At 41.4% G+C, this 12,376-nt stretch overlaps 1 protein-coding gene across 8 annotated transcripts in view; it reads left to right on the top strand.

Annotated features, from left to right (window-relative positions):
- The window catches only part of MAST4 (microtubule associated serine/threonine kinase family member 4), an 865,092-nt gene that overhangs the window by 705,675 nt on the left and 147,041 nt on the right, over positions 1-12,376 (top strand). For all 8 annotated transcript variants that reach the window (XM_073623363.1, XM_073623355.1, XM_073623371.1 and 5 more), the window contains one exon: positions 534-622. In XM_073623363.1, coding sequence (XP_073479464.1) covers positions 534-622 — 89 coding nt within the window. The remainder of the gene's footprint in view (positions 1-533; positions 623-12,376) is intronic.

The raw sequence follows: 12,376 nt of genomic DNA, 5'->3' as shown, positions 1-12,376 counted from the left end.
TCAAGAAAAATTTATCCCCTTAAATTCTATGTATGTCTTCAGACTGATCTGTTGCGCTTCCGTTGTGTTAAGTCTTGCTTGCTGCATTTTTGCCCAGGTAAAACCGCACCTCCCCATTGAAAACGCAGCAAGAATGCATCCCGTGTTACGCTTTTGATGCGGTTTTTGAGTCACATGACCTATGAAAAACATACCATATGCATAGTAAAATTGTAGTAAAAATCACGGCAAAATCACGTGAGTTTTTGGCGCCATTTTCTGCACCTTTTTGGCTGCCGAAATTTCGGTGCATCTCTAGCATTATAAATAGTTTTTATTTCTATTGTTTTTCATTCTATTGTTGGCTGTCTTTGGAGTTTAAATGTAATAGATAATTTGGGTACTTTGAGGATTGTTAAATTTAAGAAACAAATAAAAAACCCTAGTCAAATATTATCCTTTTTTTTTTTTTTTTTTTTTTTTTTTTACCTGAAATTATATGTGATTTAGTGTTTAAAATCAAATCTATTGTAACACGCGTTTCTGCTTTTCAGTTGTAGGACCAGCAATAGGAAGAGTTTAATTGGGAACAGTCAGTCTCCAGCCCTTCCTCGACCCCACTCGCCTCTTTCTTCTCACACTGGTATGTAGCACTCTCCGTCACCCTGTTTTAAATTTCACATCACATATGCTCTTGTTATACATGACTGTGCTCTAGATCTCACTTTATCATGTTAATTATGTTTATTGCGGCTGGAGTTTCTGGCAAACTTTTACGTTTGGAAAGCAAATACGATAAAACAGCTTTGCAATTCGGAGTTTATGAACCATAACAGCACCACTTGTCTTATCAATGGCTAGAATCAATTTGATGGTAAACAAACGTCTTACAGTTTTGTGGCAAATGCTGAATTAGACTAAAACTTTGGACGTGTGACTCTTCTGATGGGGAAAATTTTGGTAGAAACTGCCCGAACCGCCAGATTTCTCTTTAAAGTTGTATTAAACCCAAAACTAAAAATGTAATATATTGCAGGTTACCAATCATTTAGATGTGGTGGCTGCATTCGGTTTCTTTTTTAGGCTTTCCCCCCTCTGGTGATCTTGCCAGTAATGCACTTCCTGTATTTGATTACCCCCACTCTGGATGAAGGTACACAGGGGGCACATTTGGACAGCAACACTTTTATTCTGGGGGGAAGAGTAGTGTTATATGTACTAGCAAATTTAAATAACAAGTTGAAGCCAAACTCCAGCTAACACTTTATAAGCGGTTATAGCAAACCGTTTTTTTTCCTTTTAAGATAAAGGTTAATAAATAAAAGCTGATCATTGTAAGAACACCTATCAATGTTAAATGGTTTGTCACATCCCTGTAACTAGGGTTGCACCGATACTAGTGTCGGTACCGAGCATTTGCACGAATACTTGTACTCGTGCAAATGCTCCGATGCTTGACCCGATACCTGGGCAGTCAGGGAATGATCGGGGGAGGGGGGTTACAATTGCCAATCTCCCTGTAAAGATTTCAATAAAGCATCTGCAGCCGCTCCCCCCCCCCCCCCCGGCTTTCAGCTGCTTTATTGAAATCTACACAGGGAGATTGGTGATTGTAACCCCCTTCACTGCCGCACCGATCATCTCCGACTGACGGTCCACCTCCATGTGCTCCTCTGTGTTCTCCGTGTGCTTCAGTCCAGCCCCCCTTCATGTCCTCCGGTTCCCCCCGTATCCTCCGACCTGTGCTCCTCCGGTTCCCCCCCCATGTCCTCCTCTGTGTGCTCCTCCGGTACCCCCCCCCCGTGTCCTCCGTGCGCTCTTCCCTTTACTCCTCTGGTGCCCCGTCTTCTCCTCCCATGCGCTCCTCCTTTTGCTCCTCTGGTCCCCCTCTGTGCTCCTCCGCCCTCCCCTGTCCCAGATCTGTCAGGATGGAGAGCGGAGGAAGGAGCCGGTATATATGTAATTTAATGGCTCCTTCCTTTTCCAAATGGATGGAGTCAGTGATCGACTGAGGCGGGACTATGTCATGGTGAGTTCCGGGAACACCCAACAATTCAAATAAAAGTTATTACAGTGGGAAATCCCTGCTCTCTGATGATTCGGCCTCCCCCTACCCCTCTCTTCCTCTCGGCGATCGCAGAGAGAACAGCTCCCAATCAACCCCACCTGCCAGCGATGCTGCAGCCCCACACTCGCCAGCAATCATTTTCCACTCGCAAAATGTGAGTGGGCAAGTGGAAAATTTGAGGGCTGATATAGAGTATACAATTGCGACATGAGTCATATTATAATTGAATGTCATTAAAAATTACCTTTCCATTCCAGTCTGCAGCTGCTGTAATTTTTTGAAAATGCATTGCAATATGGCTACCTGGAGGTGTTTTGTACACAGAATGTGTACAGAACACCCCCAGAAACATCATGTTCTGCTTGTGTGATTGGCTCACCGATTTTCCCAGAACTCTGCACTAAAATACAAGTCAGATTTCGGGCATCCCCTGCAACAAAAATGTCATTTTTGTTGAGATACTTCCAATAGTAACACATCTAAAGGGATACAGGCCCTGCAACTTTCCTCATCAGAGACCTGCAGGTGCACAGCTGATTGATAATTATGAAACCTCTCCCATTAGACTCAACCAGCCAAGAGGCACAGAGGAACAAACAGGGATTTCTTCAGAATAACAAAAAGTAGGAATCTGCCACAAAATCCTTGCAATGTACGTAGATCACCCGGGGGGGGGGGGGGTTTCTCAACAAAAGTAACGTTACTCTTTAAGGGTGTTGGTCATACTCTGCCTGTACAGGGTACTGCATTTGTAAGGCATTTCCTAGCCAAAATATGTCACGGATCATAACCCCTGGGGTGCGTGCAGGGGTTTTGGGGCGGGGGGGTGTTTTTTGGGTACATGACTATACAGAGACAAAAGGTATAAGACTTCAGTTGAGCTTTAAATTAGCCAAAAATGAGTATCACTCCAAATTCTGTTTAGAATTATGACTAACTTGGTACAACACTCATCAGAGAAAGGAAGGAACACTGCTCACCAAACCAGTGCATGAATATGTGAATGAGTGTGGCCTCAGCCAGTGCCGCTTCCACATCCCCATTTTATAGTCCACATCAATATGCATCACACACACCTCCACTGATGCTAGTATAAACCTATGCATGGCTCTGCTTTCCCCAACCTCTGTAACCAAGACTAGGTATGCGGGGCGAAACATGTCTGACATGTTTCACCCTGCATCCAGGGTCTTGGTCACAGAGGTTGGGGAAAGCAGAGCCAAGCATAGGTTTATACTAGCATCACTGGAGGTGTGTGTGATGCATATTGATGTGGACTATAAAATGGGGATGTGGAAGTGGAAAAAAAAGGGAAGCAAATAAACGGATTCCCAAAAAAAGTTAATGTGATGAAAAAGTGAACATAAGAATGAAGTGAAGGAAGTGAATAAAATGAGTAAGAAAATTAAATGTGAAAAGGGAAAAATGTGATGTGAAAAATGTTTTTTGGAAAATTATTGTAAAAAACATAGTAATAATAAGTATATGTTGTATAAAAACATCATGTAGGACAGTACGCCACCATTTTACAGTCTTCATCAATGTGCATCACACATACCTGCACTGATTCCATTAATGGCCGATGATGCTCATATAAACCTATGCATGGCTCTGTTTTCCCAACCTCTGTGACCAAGCTCCGGTGTGTGGTTTAAAGTGGCATGGCTGGAGCGGCACTTGCTGAGGCCACAATTATTCACGTATTCACAGTATTCATGCACTGAGTCGGTGAGCAGTGTTCCTTCCTTTCCCTGATGTTGCTTCTACACCCCTGAATGGTGCATAGGCGCCTGCTCCCTTCACTGCAACCGGCGGGGAGCTAAACGGCACTGCGAGTTATACCTGGATCACTGTTGGTAAAACACTCTAATCCAGGGGTCTCAAACTGGCGGCCCTCCAGCTGTTGTGAAACTACAAGTCCCATCATGCCTCTGCCTGTGGGAGTCATGCTTGTAACTGTCAGCTTTGTAATGCCTCGTGGGACTTGTAGTTTTGTAACAGCTGGAGGGTCACAGTTTGAGACCCCTGCTCTAGTCTAATATACAGTGTGTGTGTGTGTGTGTGTGTGTGTGTGTGTGTGTGTGTGTATATATATATATATATATATATATATATATAATACACTCATACTCACATACATTTTTTTTTCCCTAAGGAAACAGGTAGCCCTTATATCTGACATATTGATCCTCCACAAAAGGGGAAGAGAGCAGCTCACCATAAGGCCCCTTGCAGACGGGGCGGACTCCGTCAAGCGGATCTGCCTGCTCAGCGAGGAATCTGTCCGCTGAGCAGGCAGATGACAGGCCTGTGTCCGCTATACAGAGCGGACACAGCCTGCTCTTCTCTATGGGCCAGGCAGATGAAAATGGGCTGCTTGTTCGGTTTCATTCGATTATCATCCGATCCGCTGGACAGATGGGGAACAGATACCCATTTGTCTGTTTTTAGTGGACCAGATCCAATGTCGGCGGGTGTGAGTGGATCCAACGCTCTATAGAGAGCTATGGATGGTCTGTTTGGGTCCGCCTAAAAAAAACTGACAGGTGTACCTGATCAGTCCATCGGTGTGAAAGGGGCCTAAAGGCCAATGTGAATTTATTTGAACAAAAAGGATGCACTCACAAAGTCCAAGTCCACCTGTTGCAATAACCACTCTGATGCCAGTCACTCCTCCAGAGGAGCTTCTATACGATTAGCTTAGTATTTATGATTAAGCCCTTTGGTGGAGTGAAATTTTTGTTCGAATAAACTCATTGGCTTTTATCTTGAGTGGTCCTCTTCCCTTTTTGTGGAGGATCAATGTGTTGGATGTTCAGCGGCCCAGAACCGCAAAGAGCCTGCTCCTGTATCCGGGAGAGAGGGGTGAAACCTATAACCTGTAGCAGAGTACAAATAAACTAAATGCAGCTCTTAAACCATTTTCAGTGTTTTGTCAGCACTCAGCCTTTTCACACAGCAGAGAGAGAGTGTGTGAGAGCCCTAATCACCAATGAATGCACATGTATAATGGGGGAGAGAGTGGGAAAACAATAAGGCTTCTCTCCAGCTTAACCATAAACCCTGGAGCCCCTCACCATATGTATGCGAGAAACCTAAGTGACATACATACTGCCCACAATCCTGCCACTGTCTCCTGCAATGAAAACAATATCAAACACCTGTTATGATAATTTCACAGTCTTGATTGAAATTGTATTGAGGTTGTTTTTGATCCATTTGATCGTTTCATTAAATAAAGCAGGTTGAGAATAGTTGATATTTATAGAATATTGCCCAAGTTTATGGTCCTCATTCGTGTGATCTAGTGGACGCATAATGGAAATATAACCTTTGATAAGTCATACAGTTTATCTTTGCAAATCCCATTAAGTAGAGAGGTGGGGTTAGGTTATTATCTTACCAACCAAGTTAATGTTGTAACTTTCTAGCATTAAGATCAGAATATGGCCTATCCTATTTCCTCTGCCCCCAGATATCTCTCGATTTATTACCAAAATCAATCCCCCAGTGGCTTCACCATTATGACATAAACCAGGTTATGCTCTGTGGAATTATTTCAATCATTTATGCATACTGTTAGAAAGTGTCATGAAGTGAATATAATAGGGCAGCTTATATTGAATCAGACTGATAATTATTTGTATCTTGCTTTAAGCTATACACTGTGATCAGTAGTACAGTCTCGGAATTTATCTGAATTTCTAATAATGCTTTTATGAGTTCTCATCTTGGAGAACTGCTAATTCTGAGTTAGCATGTAGATCACTTTGCCATAGTATGGAGCATATTCTTCTTAGAATTGAGTAAAACCAGAGTTAGAATTTGCTGATTCAATTTAAAAGCAGATTCTAATTTCCAAATGATCATGACCTGCATGTAATTTCTTAGGTGTACAACTCCTCTATATACACGAATCAGTCAACTGAAGACATAAAATGCAAGAGTGCACATTTTATTATGAATATGGAATACATATTATATATGTATCTGCAGTATGTAACAAACAATCTGTTAAAGGCCATTTCGTAACAGTAAGACATCTAAATAAACCTTCATATGTATGTAAATCCTAACCATAAACTTGTTTGTTCTCTATTGGTCTGTAAGGCCTCATGCACACTGGAAGTTATAATAATATTATAAAAACGCCAGTAGCTTTGCAGTGAGTTTTTCAACGTTTTTGCAATAGCGTTTTTTAGCTTTTTTTTTTATAATGGATCAAAAGCGTTAAAAAATGTTGGTGGGTCACATTTTTGTGCATGTATTGGCGTTTTTTGACATTAGAGCGTTTTTACAGCTGAAAAACTCTCAGAACCCACTAGTTTTGGGTTTTTTTTACAGCCAAAAAATGTCCCAGCCAAAAACGGTTAACAGACTATGTGTGCATGGACACATAGGATAACATGCTGGAGAGGTTATTGACTGTAGAAAAAAACATCTGAAGCCAAAAACAGCAGCTGTAAAAATGTCCAAAAACATCCAGTGTGCATGAGGCCTTAAACACACTAAAGCCTGCCATGGGTTTATTTTATTTATGTATTGTAAGTACTTTTAAAACGCTATCAATTTATGCAGCGCTTTACACATATACATTTTACATCAGTCCTTGTCCTCTAGGAGCTTACAATCTAATGTCCCTAACTCACATTCATACATGCCTATATTCAGGCCAATTTTGACAAGAGGCAATTAACCTACCAGCAGGTCTTTGGAGTGTGGGAGTACCTGGAAGAAACCCATGCAGACACAGGGAGAGCATACAAACTCTGTGCAGGTAGCACCATGGTTGGGATTCGAACCAACAACCCTAGTGCTGCTAGCCAGAAGTGCTAACCAGTCACTGTGCTAGATTGTCTTTTTAATCAGCCAGTAGGCTTATATAAAAAAAAAAAAAAAGATATTCCCCCATCCACGCAAATGAGGTGGATGGAGGAATCCTCCCCGCTGTCAGAATACACTGATCGGCAGCGCAGTCAAATGGAAGGAACTGGCTGATCAAGAAACGTTTTCCAACAATCCCATTGGAAAAAGAAAGAGGTTGATCGAAATGTTTGCATCCATGCTGAGCCGGCCGAATTTCGAGCCATCTGTGACCAGTTTAATGAAAGTATTTGTTAGATCTACACAATACAAAGCTGATGATGTTTATGCTGTCAGAAATCACTTGAGCGCCTATTTTCATGTATTGAACTGACAATGCTTCATTGAAATGTTATTACAGAGCATGCCCCTATGTTGTGGAGATGAGTAAAGGGGTAGTTTACTATAGTCCTAACACGTTTCCTTTCTTGGGTTGATAATTATTCACCTCGGTTACAGGCAGGATCACCTTGTAAAAGTAAAGGGAAAAGGCCAGAAAAAAACAAATGCAACCATCACATCTGAGGACTGATAAGCTTCAGTGCATTTTATTCTTATTAGTTAGAAACTCTCCGTTATCATAACCTAAAACTGGTTATCAGACACTGCAATAAATCACACCCTTTATGTATTACATTTTAGGCCCCATCTACACCACAGAGCCCCCAAGGTTTCTATGCAAATTTCATTTTTGCCATTTGCATAAGCAGTCACCCTGCACCCAACAGGAAAGCTAAACTAAATTGCTGAGATGGTGAAGTGAGTGTCTCCCCCTACCCTGGAATGGGGGAAATTAAGCACTAGATGGTGTCAGACAATGAGTTTCATAGTGGATGTATTGGATGGTATGGAAGTAGGTTCTTTCCTTTTTATGTTTTGTTGCAACTCCATTTATTTAACTTTACCAGTTTTCATGCCAGCCAGTATCTATTGCCTTTTTCTTTTATATCAAATAACATTTTTAATTACACAAGACATTTGACCTGTAAACCTTTAACATAACTTATTATTAGTAGTGACAAGTGATAAATGTGTTTTTATAGTCTGTGCAGCAGGGGTTCCATTGCAGTAATCTACACTGCAGACAAAAACAGATTACCGTTTCTGACAACTAGTATTACAAAAGTAATTTGTGTTAAAATTGTTCTATATATCTAGATGAAACGTCATTCTTACTTGCCAATATTGGCAAACAAATTGCATAGACAAATACTCAAAAAAAAAAAACTGCAGTGTGATTATTTCTTTATTGTTGCGATTGTTGAGAAATATCAAAGTTCATAAACTTTACAGGCTTGACCTTGGTTTAAAAGCTTTACCATTTGTTTGCAAATCAAGTTGGGAGGGAGGTACTGCTTTAGCAATGAAAAACATTTTTTTAGCATTATTTAACTGTTAGTGAATTGACCCCATAGTTTTTGTGTACTCTGCAATTAAGATAATCAACAAGCCAGACATCATTGGCCATTACAGATGATTTATTATGTAATCATAGTCAACCAATTATCAAATAATAATCATCACTTGATTACATAATCGTACATGCCCATCATGTCTACTATACGTTTCACAAGATAAAGCTGGCACCTTCCTGGTGCTTCTGAAAATTCCCATTGATATCATGTAAATCATAAGATGACAAAACAATGTTTCTTCTTAGATATATCGGTTAAGTCTCAGGCATTCATCTAATGCCTCGTTTCCACTGAGCGGATCGGTTCGGGTCGTTACAGTTTGAATGGCCTAGAATGGTCCGGTCTATTCTGGTGAACGTTTCCACTGCAAGTGGGACCGCCAGGGGCCATACAGGGTTTAGAAAAAATGCCTCAGCATAGCACAGCAGAGGGTTTTCTGTCAGCCAATCAGTGGAATGTATCGTAGCTCCGCCCTAACCGAACCGTTCCATTTTCTATGGCCCCACATCTGAAGCAGGACCCTGAATGGAGCGGTTCGGTTCGGTTGTATGGGCCGCTTTCATAATGGAAACACCCAAAATAGCGTACCAAACCGAACCAATCCGCTCAGTGGAAACGAGGCATAAAATGGGTGCTATATACCCGAATAGATGACCCTATGACAGAATTGAGGTAAGCAAGGTAATGCTGCAAAGATCATTCTAGAATATCCTTACTCATCACTTAGAATACTACCATGGATGTCTAACTGTAGTGGAAATTCTAGCAAGATTTCAGGGTACCTTTGATGGGTAATTTGCAGCCTGCAGATGATTAGGAAAAAAAATGGAGGTTATTTGTGTTTTTTCCTCCTCCTCCTCAGGTTTCAGTGGAAGTATACTCAAAAACCTTTATTATTGTGTGTTAAATAAATCTTATGAGTATTGGTCCTGTTTCTACATATAACTTGTAATTTTATTGCATACATTGGTAGCCATATTTCTCATTGGATATGCAGGCTCCGCTTCTTTTCATTGCAGTGCTGCACAAAGGTGAAGCTTTACTGCAAGTCTGTTATTTGACTCATTAAAAACAATGCACTCCCTCTTTTAATTCAAATAAGTCAGTGAGTAGTTTTGTTTGGGGCGAACATTAAAAAAAAAAGTTTTACCTACCTTACCCTTGGTCCTGCAGTGTTTCCTCCTCTATGTGGGAACAGTTTCATGAAGCATCTTCCTTCACCACTTTGTTACTCACACACATTCTCATGTCATCACATACAATGCAGAGCCAACAGTCATGCATTATAAAGGCCAGTATACATGGCTCAATTTTCTCTTGTTTAGCCCACAGGCTAAATGTGAAAAAAAAAATCAGTTGATTTCCCCATCCACGCAAATGGTGTGCACCAAGGAATCTCCACTGCTGGCTACTGTAATCAAGCAACCACAGCACTCATGTCTGCCTGAAAACAATAGTTACTGTTCGCCTTCTGCTTAGCTCCTGATTTCTTAAATCGACTTTTGTCAACTGGGTGGTTCTGTTGAATGGACCTCTATGAGGACCTTACATGGGTACATCAAAGTTCTGCACACAACCTGGAGCATCGGAGACAAGCTTGCTGTCTGCCAGGAAAACAATGAATAAGCTAAATAAAAACGATAAAATGAACATTTATCCTAGCAATGCAGTTGTTGGGCACCCTGCAAGGGTAACTTTGAAATCTCCCCAGAGTTCAGCTTTGAATCACTGATGTTCAGTTCAGCTTTACTGGCTGCATGCTTTTTCTGGGTCAGTGACTTGAAGCATTGAAGCCAGAGACAAACAACTTGAGGTAGATTACATTTTCTCTTGCTTTATGCAGACCACAGCAGGTCAACTTTAATGCCAGTCCCATCTTGCTTTTGCTCACCTGTTGCTCAGTTTAGTTGCTGCGAATTAGGAAAGGAAGCCTTGTGTAAGCTCCTAGTCCCACTTTGGGGCTTGAATAGGACTGAGGACACTCTTTTGCCCTCATTTGACAGAACTGTGTGCCAGAGTGGCCAATCCCCAGGCAGTTATAGTGTCACATGAGAGGGAGCCACATGCTCCCCTATGAGTAAAGCACAGGTTTGCTTTAAATTATCAATGTTTATGGGAAATTCAATCTAGGATTGAGGTTTAACTCATCAGTAGTTGAAAATGTTGCCAGTTCATATTTTTGTCCCATCTATAGAGGAAGAGTACATTATAATCAAATAAAGTAGTGTCCCGCTATGTGATGCATTTATGTGTCTGATCGGCGCAACATTTGAGTTATGATTGGCCATTTCTGATTATTTTGAATTACCACCTTCCTCTCTGTCAGCAGTTCCCAATATCAATTATAATTAATCCTTGTAATCCCTTGGTGCTAATATCCATTCGGCTCATCACGCGTTCCTGTTTTTTAGTGTAGACAGCTATTAAAAGTGCATTAATAATTTAAAGAGTGAGTTCAACATATGTCTTCTCTGAAAGATTTGCATTCCTTTCCCCTCTAAAGTGAAGACATACTACTTCACATGGCTAATTACTAAACAATGCAAGCATTTAATTAATCAGGATATACATTTCTTACCAATAACAACTTCCCAAATGAGGCACCCTGTGTGAGGCGGTTGGGGGAAGAGCCAGTTTCGTATGCTGATTACCTATCCATTTTGCATCTTTTCCCCCAGGAAAGATGAGTTAATTACCTATCTGCTGCCTGCCCGCTACTTAGTATTCCTTTAGCAGGGCAGAAGTACCAGCTATAATCTCTGCAGTATATCGACATTATCGTGCAACATACAGCGGCCAAGAACTCCCTGGAAACAGCAGGATTTAAGTAATAAGTGAGCGTTGCACATATGGGCAGGGAATTCACTGGCATCACTTTTCATTTCACAGTCACCCAGGAATTCACTTACAGATGGGTGGATGAATGCAGACAGGAGTACGGTGGCAGATGAAGGTCATGTATCGGACTTTGATTTTTTTTTTTTTTTTTTTAAATGCCAGGCTCATTTCTAATGTGTTTTTATAAACAGACTTTTGGTAATTATTTATTACTAGTTTTACCATAGTAATGCTAGATAAATAGAAAAAAAAAAAAAGCATTCCAGCGATATCCAAAGGGGTGTGTGCGTGTTGGTATGTACTCTATAACAGTGGTCATCAATCCTGTCCTCAGGGCCCACTAACAGGCCAGGTTTGCAAAATAACTGAAATACATCACAGGTGATATCATTTTGCTGCTCAGTGATTGCAGTATTCTAGTCTGCATCTCCACAAGGTAATACATAAAACCTGGCCTGTTAGTGGGCCCAGTACAGGGTTGATGACCACTGCTCTACAACATACTCGCCTGAACTGGCCACATCGCATAGCTTTGTCCTTAAAAGTAAAACCCCTTATCCATGAAAAAAAAGGTTAGGTTCCATGCACACTAGATGTGCAAAATCCGCTAAAAAAACACTAACATTTAGCATTTTTTGCCAGTGTTTTTGCAATGTTTAGAAGTGTTTTCAAAAGTATTTAGGAGTGATATAGCATTTTTGTTAAGGAGCGGGTGGCCACCGGCATCCTTAACGATCAGTGAAAAGCCGGCCACCACATTCTTGACAACAGATGACTCATTAGCTTTCAATGGTATTCCCCACTGACAGCTGAATACAAACAGCTGGCGAAACCACGCCATATTTTTTCTTTGTTAGTGTGGGGTTTCCCTTAAAATCCGTGCCGAAAAAGGGGGGGGGGGATGGATCCACACGCTGTTTTTTCCTAAATTTTTATTGCTGGCAACTGTTTTGTTTACATTCAGCTGTCAGCAGGAAACCCATCTGACAGCTGAAGAGTCATCTGTTGTTAAGTACTCAGCGGGCGGCTTGCTGGTCTGCTCCTTGACAACCAGGTATACACTGGTAAGGATGAGCTCCGGCGTGTTCGCATGCTGCACGTGCCGATCCCGCCAGGAAGTCGGCACGGCGCAGCGCTAATCACAGGCAGTGAGACATTTCCCGAGCTCTGCAGCCACACATCGGGAAATGTCTCACTGCCTGTGATTAGCGCT

Source organism: Aquarana catesbeiana, linkage group LG01, assembly GCF_042186555.1.
Source record: "Aquarana catesbeiana isolate 2022-GZ linkage group LG01, ASM4218655v1, whole genome shotgun sequence".
Taxonomy (NCBI): Eukaryota; Metazoa; Chordata; class Amphibia; order Anura; family Ranidae; genus Aquarana; species Aquarana catesbeiana.
Note: the sequence above shows the minus strand (reverse complement) of the source record. Positions and strands in the feature narration are given on the sequence as shown.